This window comes from Lethenteron reissneri, chromosome 33 (genome assembly GCF_015708825.2).
Source record: "Lethenteron reissneri isolate LAM-NWPU_2019-01 chromosome 33, ASM1570882v1, whole genome shotgun sequence".
NCBI classification, from domain to species: Eukaryota; Metazoa; Chordata; class Hyperoartia; order Petromyzontiformes; family Petromyzontidae; genus Lethenteron; species Lethenteron reissneri.
In genome coordinates, this window is record NC_083811.1 from 2,561,343 (window position 1) to 2,577,619 (window position 16,277).

Consider the following 16,277-nt stretch of genomic DNA (forward strand, 5'->3'; position numbering starts at 1 on the left):
AAAAAACCACAATGCTCTCTGATGGCAATAATAACAATGATCATGATAACGACAAGGAAACTGCACAGACACCACCCCACCATTCATGACGAGAATGACGACGCCATCGAAGATGATGCCGCTGCTGATGACAGCGAAGACAACGGCGACAGCGGCAACAAAATCTGATGACCGCGTCAAGTTGGCCCGTGCGCGCACGTAGTCCCACTAGCCGACTTGGTGGTGGGATGCGGCTTTCACGACCGGAGCCCCCCGCATCCCTGCAGCCCCGAGAACGGAGTGACGAGGTCGCGGAACGAGTCGGCGCGCCGCACGACCCTCCAGCGCGCTCCGCTCACCAGCAGCTCGGCGGCGCGGGTGCGCGCGTTGTAGTTGGAGGCCATGGACGAGCAGTAGGCGCCCACGTCGAAGAGCGCCAGCAGCAGCGGCGGCTGCGGCGGCTGCGGCCGGGCGCCACCGGGTCCCGGTGCCAGGTCAGGCCGCGGCAGGCGCCGGTCCCGAGCGAGGAAGTCGGCCGACTCGCACACGGGGCCGACCTGCGGGCGTGCCGGCACGGCGGGGTCAGGGTTCGACCTCGGGTTAGAACTTTTCTTGCCGCGACCTCGGCACAAGAATTGTTTGGCGAATTGTTCGCGGCCTGCGATTTTGTAGAAACGGCAAACAATCAATGCGTGCAGTCGTAAATAATAAATTGTTATACACACACACATACTTGTTGTACTTCCCCCGTGCATGCTGCGTACGCTTGAAGCATAGCGGTGCGTGTCCGATTTAGCACGGTTGGCCATGTAAGGTGCAAAAGGAGTTCAACATACACATACACACGTGGTGCGCAGGTGCAGTGTGGGTGCAGTCGTCTGTGTAGTGTAGCGGTTGGCGCGCTGCGCTTCGAACCCCCGGCCACCCGAGTTCGATTCCCGCTCTCGGCCAACATCGGTGAGTCGACCTAGGGCCTTCCCTAGGTCGACTCAGCCTCAAATGAGTACCTGGTCATGCTGCTGGCCCCCTTGTATGTACGTTGAGCTTCTTTCGCACCGTACGTAGCCAACCGTGCTGGCCTTAAGAGGTGCTCACTAACAGCGGTTGTGGGCCATATTGGGGGGGTGGGATCTTTGTGCGTGTGTGTGCGCAGTGTGTACCACGTCGAAGATGGCGTAGCTCGGCTCTCCCGGGGGGTCCTGCACAAGCTGCGCATGGTGATGCGCCCCGTACAGGCTGGGCCGCATCACGTCGGTCATCGCCGCATCCACAACAAGGAACTCCTTGTCTCTGGCGGATTTCACGCCCAGCACCTGCACAGATTATATATAAAAAAACAAATTTGTTTATAAATCTCGCACAGAGCCAAAGCCATTAGGAACCAGACCCTCGCGGCTCCGTTCTTGGGGCTGTAGGGACGAGGGGGGGCCGGGCGTGAGATCCAGATGTGTCGTGAAAATACATGAGTGGCCTTTGGGGAAAATGTCCGCATTTTTTAAACGTAAATACTTACTGTTTTGAAAACCTCTCACGACAAATTGTCCTCACGATTGTCCTATCGGCGTCACGCGTTCGGAGACTGAGTTTACATTCAGATCTTCTCGTGGAACGGTGCAACCCTCTTTATGTTAGACAACAACCCATGGAAGTGGATATCCCAGGGCTACCTCGGAGATCCAAATTCATTTTTGCAAATGAATCGTGTTCCATCTCTGCCACTGAGAGAGTAATATTCATTATGTGACAGTCAAAGCAATAGTTTACATTGTCAGAGCTGAAATTTAACGTAAATTAAGTGCAGAACAAAATTGAATGTGATTTGTGTGTGTGTGTGCCATGAGCGGTAGTGTAGCGGTTAGCGCACTGCGCTATGAACCCGGCGACCCGGGATCGATTCCCGCTCACGGCCAACACCAGTGACGATTATCTGAACCGGTCCTGGGCCTCCCCTAAGTCGACTCAGCCTCAAATGAGTACCTGGTGCGGTGTGGAAACATCGCTACTAGGGAGACAAAGGCGGTTGGGCGTGGTGCTGGCCACCGTCCTTCTCGTTGTACCGTTGCGGCCTTCATAGGTGCTCGCTAACAGCACTTGCTCCTACAGTCTGTTAAGGCTATACGGGGGATCTTTGTCTTTTTTTAGCCATTAGTTGCCGGGCCGAGACCATTAACTCTCGACACTTGAACTCGGTTTAATCACAGGAGGTTGGATTCGAACCCAGGCTGCCCCTTTCACCATCAAGGGAGTATCTCTGAGCGAGCCACCAAACCCAGGCTACGCACGCCACCCTGTGGCTCATCTTTTAAAAACGCAACCCAAAAAACCCCAAATACACTCGCTCTTAACTTGTAAACACTTATCTCGGCGATGTGTCCCCAGGTTGTGCGACAGGTCTGAAGGTCTGAAGCTTCATTCGTACAAAAGTCGTAGTCAAGCACGTGATTGTGACACTCTCGTGACGTCACACACTCGTACATGCCGATGTGAATGCGGTGATATCACCATCGAGCCGTGGTAGGAGCGTACGTTCATGATTTGAAAAGTATTTTTGTTCTACAAATGAAGAATCTTCAAGGATCGTGAAAGTTGAATGAACTAGCCATGCGGTGGACCGTGACAATTCAAAGTCGCAATTCGATTTACCGAATTGATTCAGCGAACTCATCTCATCATACGACATACCAATTGAAATACACCAATCTGCAAGCATGTGCTTTAACATACGGCTCGTGAGTTCAGGAATCGATGTTTAAGTCGATCGATTCGGCGCGTCGTTGCACCCCTGCGGGTCCGCTCCGGTTCTACCCTCTCTCCGCACCCCGCCTCCGCACCTCCGTCACCAGCACGGCGGCGTCGCCCACGATGGATCGGCCCGGCTCCAGCACCACCTCCACGTCCTCCGGCAGCGCCCTGCCACGAGAGACGCAGCTCGTCGCGCACGGCCGCCACCAGCTCGTCGGGCGACGGCTGCGGCGCTCGTCCCGTCGCGTCGGTAGTCGATGTCCAGCCCGCCGCCGAAGTTCAGCACCCGCAGCGCCGGGAAAGCGCCCCCCGAGCGCAGCTCCGTCGCCGTACGCGCCACGAAGGCCACCGCCGCCCTGAAGGCCCCCAGGTCCCTCACGGTGGAGCCGAGGTGGCAGTGGAGGCCGCAGAGCTCCAGGCGCGGGTTGGTCCTCACCGCGTCGAGGAGGGCGTCGAAAGACGGGGCCGCGTGACACGCCGAACTTGGACGAGGCGAGGCCCGTGGCGACGTACGGGTGGACGCTGGGGTCCACGTCCGGGTTGACTCGCACCAGCACGGGCACGCGCGGCGCGGGGCCCGTCACCGAGGAGGCCACGTCACCGATTCTGCGCGCGTCGAACAGCGAGTCGACGTTGAGCGAGCAGCCGCGGGCGACGGCGAAGGCGATCTCGTCGCGCCTCTTGCCGTTGCCGTTGAGCAGGATGCGCCGTGGCTCGAACCCCGACAGCAGCGCCAGGCGGATCTCGTTGCCGCTCACGGCCGTGGCTCCACAGCCCAGGGAGCTGTTCGCAGAGCGAGACGCACGGGTCAGGGTCAAGGACCGCGAATGTTGTTAAAGGTCAAGAGGTCGCTTATGGCCAATGCTGTTGTGGCACCCAAGTTTGCCATTCCTTTTATTTATCCGGGTCATTCTGCTAGCTGAACAGATTGCCTCCAGCGTATACTCTGACAGTCTCGGCAACCTGCGCATCTCGGTCACCTGTCCCCCTCCATCCTACGCACGTGCCACACTCTTCACAACCTCCTCTACAATGCTGTCTTAGCATGTGCTATTACACACTTGCACATTTGATTTACGTACCGTGATATTAAATTCACAGCATGAGTATGCAACGCCCTCTTGACGTGGCTAATTTTGCTGGCATCTACTAGTCGCCCAGAGTGCGTGACTCGCAATCGCATGAAGTCCCTAGTTCGCACTGTGTGGGCAGGCAGGTGACACGGATAGATCGGTGACACGGACATACACATGAAACAGCTGTACAGGTGAGACAGGCGGATGGGTAATATGGGTGGACAGGTGACAGGAGTCAACAAGACAGGTGGGCGGACAGGTGAGATGGATGGACACTGGGAACATATGAACAGGGAACACGTAGGCATGGGTGACACTGGTAAATGAGTGAGGAGAGCAGGCAGAAGGCATGGACGGGTGACGTGGCCGGGTGACGTAGCCAGGTGACGTGGCCAGGTGACACAGGTAAGATGAACGAACACCGGTCAAACCAAGACGGGTAAATCAGGCGGATCGGCCAGGCAAACGGACAAGTTGACACGGCCTCGACCAGAAGATGCGAGCTGACAGGTGAGCTGGCCCAAGTGGTGGGACCGAACTAGCTGAGATTGAGACCGAATGGACAGGCGAGAGGGTGCGGTGCCTTGATCTGACCTTATGACCTTGAGCAGATGCGGGTTTCCGTTGGCCTTCACCGAGTAGTTGAGGGTCGCTCGAAATCCGCTGGCGCTCAGCGCTCGCTGGTAGGCGCGCACGTTCTCCACGATTTGCGCGCGGCTGTAGACGAAAAACGGCGTGCAAGGAGCTCTGAACGATGCGGACGACTGGCGGCTGTCGGGGCAATCGGCCGCACGGCCGCTCTCAAGGGACTCCTGATCGAGTGGGGGGCAGCCCTCGTGGCGTGGGGGGAGAGAGGTCCTCCTCGAACACCAGGTCGGTGACATCTTCCGGCAGCCTCGGACTCGTGGAGGCATCCGCTGTTCCGCAGCTGTTCGGCGAGATCGATGAGGCTCAGTTCTTCGCAGAAGAGCGTCCCGTCTCGGTATTGGAACTGTTGATGCTGCTGCTGATGATCACATTTCTCACCCATGATCAACGATCCTTGCCGTCGGCCGAGGAGATGTATTGACCGCAGTAGTTGTCGAATGACGGGTTGAGGCGAGCGGACGGGTGAATAATGTTGCGTTGTATCTTGCAGAGAAAGGGACAAGTCGTGGACTTTGGAACATTGCACTTGTCAAATCGCTGAGGTGGTGGTAAGAGGAGGAGGGAGAGGAGGGAGTGGGGGTGGGAGTTGAATCAAGGTGAAAATGAAGAAAAAAAGTTTACACACGAGGATTAATTCTGTAACTCTCCAACGGAATCAATGATTACGGTTTCGATCAAAGCACTAAATTGTGTTTGGGGTTAAAATAATAATGAGATTGTCTACAAAACGATTGGGATCCAATTCCATGTGGATTTTTGTACTTGAGTGGAAACACTCTGGGCCGTGACACGGTCAACATCAGCATCATCAGCCATGATTGATCCACTGCTGGATGAAGGCCCTCTTACACCCCCCCTACCCCAGTCATCACCCTTCCCACGCGTACACGCTTTATAACAAAATCCATCTTCTGATTTAATTTCTCCACCTCTCAGCTGAAAGAGGCACCACCTGCTATGTAAGAATGATTTTCTGGAATATTTGTTGGTTTATTCCAGTATGTTTCTGTTGCGCGTCGTCGCTTTAAGATGTTCTCTGTTCATATTTTGTTTGTTGCGGTTGCACCCGACTCAAGAGCCGCATTGCTCACAGGGCTATACCTACTAAATGAAACTTGAAACTTTAATGTAAGTGTTGGAAGTGAATGGCGCGGTGACGTCACCCCGCAGGGAGGCGCGGTGAGGTCACCACGCAGGGAGGCGCGGTGACGTCAACCCGTACGGAGGCGCGGTGAGGTCACCACGCAGCGGAGCGCGTCGACGTCATCCCGCAATAGGCGCGGTGACGTAATCACGCAATAGGCGCGGTGACGTAATCCCGCAATAGACGCGGTGACGTCATCCCACAATAGGCGCGGTGACGTAAACCCGCAGGGAGGCGCGATGACGTCATCTCACAGGGCTCTCTCCCCCCCCCCACTGTCCGACTCGAGTTTCCGGCGCAGTCTCAACTATTATTATTTTTCTTCTTCCATGAATTGGATACCGATAATAATATAAACAGATATTAGTATTGTTAATTTTAATAACAAATCGTCGCGCGTGCTCTTTAAAGAGGAGAACCGACGACGTCACGTCCGCTCGGTGACTTTGCGCCTGGGCCGCCGCGATGTTGCAGTTCGTGGTGAGGCGATTTAACCTTCACATCGGCTTTCGTAAACTCGCATCGTTCACATCATCATCATCATCGTCGTCGTGAAGTGATCGTACAACATCGTTGTAAATCAAGGCCTCCGTCGCGTTTTGCCCGTTTGACCATACTTCCCCGCTGTGGTCCCACGAAGGGGCGCGGGTCTGTGCTATGACTCGCGTGGCCAGCGCCACTGATGTTAGCCGCGTGTGGGTGTCTTAGATTCACTGCCTTCAACGTGTGTTCCTGCGCTGCAGTCGGTGAAGTCTTTAGAGACCCGTCTCCGACACACACCCGTAAATCGGCGCGAACCAGCGTGGTGAAGTATGGTCAAAACAAGGCCCCACAAACCCCGATGTGTTATAAGATTGGAATGAGTGTGTAAACTATAAAACTTTGTGCTGTCTTGTACATAATGATCGGCAATGGTTCGTCCACTGCCACAAGGCCTTTTAACATTACAAGCCGTGGAGAGAAACGAGTTCGGATTAACGCGCTGTGTTGTGAGGGGGGGTGGAGGAGAATGTGACCATACTTCACCACACTGGTCACCCAATGCCACTGATACCCACCTCGCACTACTGATGTGGTCGCCAACACACACACTTTGGGTACAGTCCACTACTGTACCGTTATTATTATTAGGTTATTTTTTGACGTGGCATGTACAGCCCCCTCTACTGGCCCACCCATGGGATATTTAAATGAACAATGCGTGTGTTAAATATTGACTTAAAGCTTTCGTGTTGTAATATAGAATTAAATAGGTGACGTGGTTTTCTCCCCCCCCCCCCACCCCCCATCAAATTCACGGGGTTTTGTGGAACAAAAAATAATCCGGGAACAGGTTTTTTTTAGCAGTAAAACTGAATATATATGGATGGGTTTCGTCCCGTATCGAGTGTGGACATGTCGAAATATCTCGAGTATTAAAAGTCTTGAGTAAGAATAAAAATAGCCTTGGGCTTTACTGTACCGCGCAAAGAGATGTTGCATTAAACCATACAACGCCTACTTATTTTTTTTGCGGTGCCAGTGTAGTTGATCTTATTGTTGTCTTCATTTAGGCCTCTGTGAGAGCTTACATGACCGCGTTCATTCGCACTGAGTCGTAGTATTTCCATAGTCTTGCAGCGAGATGACCTTCAGATTGCATTAAGTAATAAAATACAATTCATATTAAAATGGGAATCGTATGAAGGCGGGCGGGGGGGGTGATTTTAGAGAAAATGAAGAAATTAACTTAAGATTGAGACGATGTTAACCATGCTGATGGCAGCTATTAAATTTCCAGTTGGAATGAACTGCCAACACATGCGTTCAATAACACTGCCTTTAAAGGAAAAGGAAATAATAGGTGATGTTTTAGGCACTGGTCCTTCAACAGGACATATAGCGACCAGAAAGAGTTTGGAGAAGGCCTCTCTGTGCTGTGAAGAAGGACCATTGTCCGAAACGTTGCCCGTTATACTTTTCCTTTTAAGGCAGTGTTATTTGGACGAATGTGCTGATTTTGTTTGTTATTTACGGTTATGCACCACTGCTGCCAACGCAGTTGTGACCTAATAAGTTGTAAATAAAGACGGTTGTAAAGTGGTGCTCAAGATAGATTTCAGCAAAACAAAACTTTGTACAACAAGTTTGCTGAACAAAAGAAGCTCACTGTTGTGGAAGGAATTTAAGGCACAACACGAAAACACTGGGGTATTGTTTTATATATGGTACACAGGGCATTCATTGAAGGTCAACCCGAATATAAATATATTTTTACAGGGTGGCCCAAAAGTCAGGACACATAGGGTGATTATATTGATTTTAACAAATCACATCGGGATATTTCATTTTAGTTAATGTCAAACTGACTTCCGTAAACATTAATGCAAGCTTAAATTATCTTTTAAAATTTATTTAGGCCTTTTTAGCATGTAAAAAAATGAATTAAACTCGCAAGTATTTCTTAAATTTTCATCTGAAAAGAAGAAGCATGGATATTCATAATAGGTAAAATATTAAAGAACAAACAATATAAAATCTTTAATGCTAGTTTTAAAATAAATGAAATAACCCTGCGTGCCTGACTTTTTGTTGAATAGTCAGCAACGCCATTTGCAGAGGTCATCAATTGCCCGGTCACGGAAGAGGGCTTAGCTGTGAACGCGCCATATTCGTGACCTGTTTCGCCAACCTCCCAGAGGCAAATTCCATACGCTTGTTACGTTAAAACGTATTGGAGAATTCCTGGAGAGTCACACGCCACCGACGCCTCGAGCCACTTTTGGCCTACTCTTGTTTATGTTGGGTGAAACTACCTTTGTTGTGCTATGGTGGTGAGCAGGGGGGGGGGGATAGTGCAGCTACATTATTTGTTGTACCCTACTGCTATGCTGCGCTCTGTTCCTCACTTTTACCAATTCCTACAAACAGCGTGGGCAGACCCTCATCCGGCAGTGCACCTTCAGTATTTGTTCTTGTGTCAAATTTTAAAACGGAGTTTTTTTTCTGCGTGTTGTTGAAACGGTGGAATTTGTTTTCAGCTGAACTTATTTAGACGGCATGTAATGATGCATCGATTGATTTTCCAACGTCACCTTTTACGCTCACGGCACGTGCATTTTAAGCAATGTTTCTGGAGTTTTAAATAGTTATGATATATGCAAGTGAATCAATCATAAGTAAAACCGAGACAAAATAATACATTTGAATCAAATAGCAACTCGGAATTGTGATATTTAATTGAATCACTGGTGCGGGTGACTTGTCAAATCTTTAGTTTCCACAGCCAGCGGTGGGATGATTGTGAGGTCAGAGCTGAAGGTAATGTACTCTATAATTCAATGTTGTGCCAGTTCTCTCTCGGCCTCTTTGAGTGGGTGGAGAAAGCTGACGTGGAGCGAATGTGGATCTGACTGTGGTCTCCGCTTGTCTTGCAGGTGGGGTTCGCCTTTGGAAATCTTGTGGGAATGTACCTTGCCCAGAATTATGAGGTGATCTCACATTTATCACCGCGCCTACCCAGAGCCCATAGCTGTAGTCTTACAGGTTGCCAGCAACCAATTCCTGAATGCATCAAACACCTTGAGTGATGTTCTGTCCTTGCTAGACTGTAAGTTGGCCAGGAGATGGCAGTAGCATAGAGGTTTCTGATCCATTTGTCCAAATCCTTGTGTGTTTTCCCGTTTTGGAAAAATGTCACTAATCTTTGGGTACCTAGAGATGAATAAAATACCTATCGTTCCTCCCGCACTTAAACACAACTGATTGAAATTAGCCAAAAATCACAATACTGGACCATCCTGTAATACATCAGTGAAGCTTTCCAAAATAGATAAATGCATTTTCAATATTATCTGTTTACATTTAAGGTGTTTTGCACAACTGGATACATGCTAACATGAGAATGCCCTCAGAATTTACTGAAAAAAGTTTGATGTAGACATTTTCATTATCATTGACCGGATCAAACAAAAACATTTTCACGATGTATTTTTTATTCAATGTGCTACATTAAATGGTTTGTCAAAAAAATAACAAGGCTGACATTGTGAATGGAAAAGTCCCGTTGTCATGTGTGAGTTGTAAATTAGTGTAGCGATGACAAGCTGCGTTATGTTACACGTACAAAAGTAATCACGTTTAAAACGTGGTGCCTGCGTATTACAGGGTAAAGCCCAAATAGGCTGACACACCGACCTCGCTAGATTGACGGACTAAACACACCTGTAGGTAGGTGATGTTGTTGCGCATGCCTCTTGGCATGCACTCCTTAGCTAGTGCTGACGTAAAAACAATTATCGCTGCGCGATGCAGACGCAGCACATGTCAGACCGAGGTCATGATATTCATGGGGAATGCATCTGAATTTTCCACCAAGGTTAAAAAATCTTGCATTTTAAGTGCAAGGTAAAATACAATGAGCTGTTATCTTGCAGATGCGGACCTAAGTAAGCATTTATCGATGCATCGATTAATATTCGTTATTACGCCCATGAGCTATATGCATGGAAGGCGTTATTCACCGCATTGTTAAAATAGAAAAACTCAACACATTCGTCAATAACACCGTGCAACTTAAAAAATATATATATTAGGCAACATTTTTGGAAATGGGCCGTTCTTCATAGCACGTCGTGGCCAACGCTTATCAACTCTATTTCTCTGGCCTCTATATTTATGTTGTATGAAGAAGGGTCATTACCCAATATGTTGGCCATTTGTTTAATTTTTTTAAGGCAGTGTTATTTACAAATGTGAGTTTTTGTTAATAGTTCTTGTGCACCATTGCCAACGCATCACCGCAACTTTTGTTTTCATTGTTAAAATAGAGATAAAATCTGGGATTAAATTGCGACCCTGAACCTCAATAATTATCTATTGTATCGTGTATGGGGGGAGGGGGGTACATCTTTAAACCCCTTTCGGGTTCATATCTGCAAGATAAGAGCGATTCGATTTTTTTTGCATTTTTAAGTGAGAGCGAATCCCTCTGAGAGGGTTTTGGCAACAAGCGGTTCGGTCACTGATGAGTTTTACAAAACCCTTCAACCCCATCCTCTGGATTTGCCATCCAGGTGCCCGATGTGGCGAAAAAGGTGGACGAGTGGAGAAAGTCCTACGAGCCCAAGAAGAAGAACGATGACGACAGAAAGCAATAGCCCTTGCTGCAGACTCGCGTTGTGCTGTGGATTTGCTGTTAATGCCACCACTTGAAGTGGAACTGTAATCAAATCGGAGGCACTGCCAGGCCAAGATGTTATCCACGCACGGTGGCATCCACTCAACGAGCGTGAAATATTGCTTGTCCAAAAGAATGTCCAAAATATTTGTTGGGATGTCACGGTACACAGGCCCTGCTGACTGTATACATTTCCGCTTTGAAACGTAATGCTTAATTGGATTTAAACCGGAAGGTGACTGGGAAAAAGTGCACAGCTGGGTGATATTTTTTGTTTCTGAACACAAATGTTTTACCGCTGAACTTTGGGCTTGTTGCAAAAACCAATGTCTGCCATGTTTGTGGTAAACCGTTGCAAGATTCGAATGCATTATGCGCCATTTTGGCAAATGACGGGTAATAAAAATTTACCCCTGTTGATGTCTTCACATATAAACAATATTTTTTTTGTCCATCAGTCTCGAGGCTTTCTGGACCAATATTTTCCTTAACGCTGGTGATTTATTTCATGCTTAAGCATGAACTAATGATATTGTAATGAAATAAAATTTCTTATAGCAGTCAAAGTGCATTCTAGTGAACACTTCTTTTGTTTATCACGTTCTTAAGGCTGTTTACTAAAATTGTTTGCAATTCACAAAGTAGCTTTTGCGAAGGGTGTCAGTAAAGCTTTTGACATAATTTAAGGAAAAAAGCACTATCTTTACAAGCGACTATAACAATTGCATTGGTTATGAAATATTATTTCTTCCCATCTTGGGAATTGATGATCCAAGCTCAGGAACTCGCATATGAATTGCCTCTACATTTAAGGCCATACTTTCTTTCTTTGTTATTGTGTCAATTGTTTAAATCCAGACTATAATTGAGTAAATGAATTATTATAAAATGTGTTCATTGTATCACGAGTTGTAAAAACGTGGCAAAGCAGTGAGGGTCAAAGAATACAAAGGTTCAACTATATTTTCCAGCAGGTCATAATAACATACTTGCTGGTGTGCCGTATGACTTTGTAACATACGATGTTACGCGGCTTAGTGATGGGCCACTAGTCTTCATGCACCTCTTGTCTCCACATCTCTTTCTCTCGCACGTCTTGCTTTCAACTCGCTAATCTGTCTCGATTTATCTGTCAGCGGACCACTCCCAACAGCCTTCCGAGCCACATTTGGCCCGTGGGCTGTCGGTTAGTTAAAGCACACTGACATAGATTGCCACGTCCGTGGAGCAAACGAAAGTACCAGTTCAATAAAAAAGGCACCAAAATTCATACGCAAGCTGTATTTTAAAAAAAATGCTTCCAGTGTGTACATGCAATACAAAATCGATTTACAAAATTAAAGCCATGAAATAAAAAGTGTGGCACAAATAACATCTCTCTTAGCGTCTCCCCCGACGCATTGTTGTGAGCCTATCACCAGAGGCAGTGGGCGCTTTGGTGGAAGTCACGTCGGCAGCTGCACACAGCTCTCGCGCCAGAGTTCACCGTGTCCTTTATAACCCCCGTAGGGTTGGGACCACTCGGGCTATTCGCGTCAGAAATGCAACGCTGGCAAACATCGGCGGTGCCAACACCGGTCAGGTTTTTTCGTGTTGGTGGAACCTCGGTACAGTAATCGGAATTTGACTGAGGACATAACAGTGGACCCAAGTGGCCAATGAGTTTTAGATGTGTTGTGACCGTACGGAATGAACTGGCACAAATTGGGACGACTTGCAGGTGGGGGCAAAACGTTTCTAAACAAATTGGTGTGACAGATGTGAAACTCGACACTTGCGTTTTCCCCCCAGCCTTCGTACCAACAATATTTAGTTTTCTGAAGGAAAAGCTGCCTCTTACTCGATGTGCCTTAGGCGTTACTTGGGAATTTAAATAATCCCAACCACAAACCAGAACGCCCTGTACTCCGAGGTGGAGAACGCGTGTGTGTGTGTGTCGTTTGCTAGGAAGTGATTATGCGCCTCTGGTGATGAGCATACATGTTTTTAACATGAGTACCAAAAGCATTGCCAGCGCTGTGCAAAATCCTGCATTTAATTTTTTGCTTAATGGGTACTCTTATTAACGCGCTGGCTCCGCTATGGATGAACTCGCTTTTTTCTTATTTTTTATTTTCTACCCAACCAATCAATGGGTATATGTACAGCCTTTTGTCAGTCCACTGGATGACCCACTCGTTGCGGGAAGGCTCACGATCCACTGGACTAGGACCCTTCCACATCTTAACCATACTCCGCGACGCTTGCTAGTGCTGCTTGGGGGAGAATAAGGGACAGAGTACAGTACATTAATAGCTCGTTCTGCATCGCCCTCTGCTGCCCAACATGTCTCTAGCAAATTTCCGTGCGTTTTGGTTATACCCGTCAAAAACACTATCCAGGCATAACCCCGCGTAGCTTCCGAGACCGGGCACGTTACAGATGATTTGGACGTAGGGATACATGAATCGATGGGTACCAAGTCATTAATCTCCCAAGATTGGCAAAACACTCGCGGGATTGCTTCTCTTTGGCAGGGCTAGGCTTGGAAAATGCACTGCACACAAATCTTGATTTGACATTGTACGGCTAACTCAGCAACGTTATATGGGTAAGGCGTCAGGACGACCGTACCGAAAGGAGCCATTACAGCATCATTCACGCAAACGCATTCAAGTATTTTAACACGTATTCCATGCATAGCTGGGACACCGTCTCGGCCTCGCCCTTTTTCTCAGCATCTACCACGCCACGCGTTTGTCCCAGAAACCTACCTATGAATACTGTTTACCTGCGAAAGACAATTTTCTAAAATACAAAATCCTAGCAAATGATATATTTTTTTGCCAGTTGATTAATTGGCACAGCATGATTTAAACACGTCAATTTGATGGCAGTAATCACCGATACATTAATACAGCAGTGTGTAATGGAATGTTACACAAGAAGGTTGATTTTACAAGCTGAAAGAACTTGCATCGTATGAATGTTTTGAATACAGTCATGATAAGATGTAATACTTATCAAAAAGTCCGTTCAGTTTGTTTTATTTTTGACTTTAGATATGTTGTAAGACAGCAGCTTCTTGTTCATGAGTGTCATGCTTCTGTCAAAGTAAAAAAAAACGGCTAATCGTAAAAACGAATAATTTTATCCATGAGCGATTGCCATGCCATGGAATGAAATTTCACATTTGCACACCCGTCATGTGACGCGTGGAACTCCACTGGTAACGATGTGCAGCAGTCGATTTTATATCTAGTGTTTAGTGGAATAAAATAATAATTTAAAGACCTTTCTCAGTCCACTGCTGGATGAAGTTCTCCCCACACATCGTGTCAGTCTTGCAGCGTTGACCATACTTATTACGCTGGACAGTGGGAGTTGGTCAACAGAAGGCCCAGGACCAGTTTAGATATCATGTGTCACGAACGTTAAGCTGCGGCGGGGAATCAAACTCGGCTCGCTGGGTTCATAGCGCAGCTCCGATTAACATGGTCAGCTACGTCTGGTGCGAAAGAAGTTCAACGTACATACGTGTCAACCACTGCACCACACCCTTATAGTGTACAGGTTTGTGTAAACATACTATTTCTATTATTAAACCGCATGGGTGAATGACTAAATATCGGTAATGAATGCTATGGGTGTATTCAGTTACATAATTGTCATTAAGATTATTTTTAAATAATCTGATATTATTTTTACATTGTGAACATCTCAAAGTGTGGACGCTGTTGAAAGTTCTGGCGTGTGCGTGCCGCGTGATGGAATGCCCCTAGTCTCTTGCATTGTAGAGGAAGGGTTATTGTACAATGTTCTAATCCTAACTACACGTACCGCCTTTACTTGCCTTGAGCCTACATGAAACATAAACAAGATGACACGACGAAAATTCTGACAAAACAAAATAACTCGGCGTATTAGTACTACTATACTACGTACAATCTTTTAGACGCACCTGGTCAATTTGAAATTATTTTGCACTTAAATAACTTTTAAGCGAGATGCACAGAAAGAAAAAAAAAATTCACCGACAGTATTTGCCGCTCGTGAAATATCATTTAAGGGTTTTCTACAAACACTGACCTGCGCGTAACGAGAAGACGAAAAACGAACCGCGGACGCGACATTACAACGCGTTGGGGTTTCACCAAACGTCACGTGATATTGCACTTGAGTCAGGAGCGAGGTAGGACTTTTCAAAAGGCACTTTTAAAGCGAGGCCCCCCCCCCCCCCCCATTCTTCTGGGGGTGTCGGGGACTCGGTGGGGCGGCTTCCCCCCACCACCATGTAAGCCGTCACTAATCTCAGATTTGATGGTACACATCAGATTTGAGGTTTGCTAAAGGGTAATTTGACGATGAAAACACGGCTCAATTCTGGTTCCCTGGTGTGTCTGCACGGGGCGTGTCGAGAATGTAGCTCTTGAACTGAGGGCCTGGCACCTACATTATATTTTGGCAATCTGACGAGAACAGTGGCAGGTCTATTTAGATTTCAGAGATTTATACTTTTCAGACCAGGTTTAATCAATTCCCACCACCGAAATTTGGCTCTGCACAATATATAATGCAATCCCATTTCTGAAAAGTAATGCAAATATTGATTTTATTTTGTATAGTTACTGAAGATTTGTTTTGCTATCCATCTATCCATGCGTACACATCGCGACATAGAGCCTCGTCGTTGTGCAGACCCGTGGACGAATTTAAAACGTCTGGGTCTTCACCCTCTTGCGCATGCCTAGATGGAGAGCAACTCATAAGTCTGTGTCCAGATTAGCTAACCAGAAAATGGCTTCACTTCATGTGCAGCCTTTGTTGAACGCTGGGGAGTTTGCGATGAACCTTCAGTGTTCAAGAACGACCCAAACGTCGCGATCCCGTAAAGCAGCACACGTGGTTGGGGGGGGGGCGACGATGACGCGTTGGGTGGCTCCACCTGGGAGCGTGGCGCCCTGGGGGCCTCACAGCCCCGCTGTGGCATTGGTGGCGGCCCACTCAGGGTACTTGTCCAGGCCGAACATGGAGAATCCCCACGTGTGGATGGCCAGCATCACCACGGCCATGCCGATGATGTTCACGCCCAGCCCGGCTTTGACCTGTCGGCATAAAATAACAAAAAGTCACGCACACCGAGCCTCGTCCGACAGGAACTCTTAATTTTGTTGCCTTATTCATTTTCCCCTCAATGTTATCCCGATTGTGCTACTGGTGTCATGTCACCATACTGTGTCATGAGGCAAAGTACCATCGCATGACAATGATAACACAACCTGTGACACGTGACATGTCACAATACTAAAGTTCATGACGCGCAAGTATCCGTTAGAATCTCTGGCACGGCGGTTCACCGCCTCGTGTTGGAGAATGGCCCGTGGCAGCAGGTTTCACAGAGATCCGGGCCTCCTCGGGACGTATTTTGACATCACCTACTACTACGACTACCGTACGTCGATGGAACCCAAGTCCGATTTAATGGGACCCCGAACTGTGGGTCGTGTGCACAGATGCAGCCAAACACATGCCTATTATTATCCTATGAATA

The 16,277-nt window shown here is 47.8% G+C and overlaps 3 protein-coding genes across 4 annotated transcripts in view; 1 reads left to right on the forward strand and 2 right to left on the reverse strand.

Moving 5' to 3' along the window:
- Positions 1-56: 56 nt before the first annotated feature.
- Positions 57-6,690, reverse strand: LOC133350182 (uncharacterized). Its single transcript, XM_061564264.1, is given in 10 exon segments — positions 57-536; positions 1,140-1,292; positions 2,811-2,882; positions 2,884-2,946; positions 2,948-3,184; positions 3,186-3,504; positions 4,392-4,636; positions 4,638-4,688; positions 4,690-4,982; positions 6,648-6,690. Coding segments are annotated over 9 exon segments (1,578 nt in total). The 5' UTR covers positions 4,828-4,982; positions 6,648-6,690; the 3' UTR covers positions 57-236.
- On the forward strand, positions 5,858-11,313 carry STMP1 (short transmembrane mitochondrial protein 1). Its single transcript, XM_061564297.1, has 3 exons — positions 5,858-6,069; positions 9,006-9,059; positions 10,644-11,313. The coding sequence occupies exons 1-3, from the start codon at positions 6,055-6,057 to the stop codon at positions 10,725-10,727; spliced, it is 153 nt and encodes a 50-aa protein (XP_061420281.1). The 5' UTR covers positions 5,858-6,054; the 3' UTR covers positions 10,728-11,313.
- Positions 11,314-12,013: 700 nt separating this feature from the next.
- Positions 12,014-16,277, reverse strand: part of LOC133350178 (solute carrier family 13 member 1-like) — a 28,944-nt gene continuing 24,680 nt past the window's right edge. For both annotated transcript variants that reach the window (XM_061564253.1, XM_061564250.1), the window contains one exon: positions 12,014-15,831. In XM_061564253.1, coding sequence (XP_061420237.1) covers positions 15,697-15,831 — 135 coding nt within the window. In that variant the 3' untranslated portion in view covers positions 12,014-15,696. The remainder of the gene's footprint in view (positions 15,832-16,277) is intronic.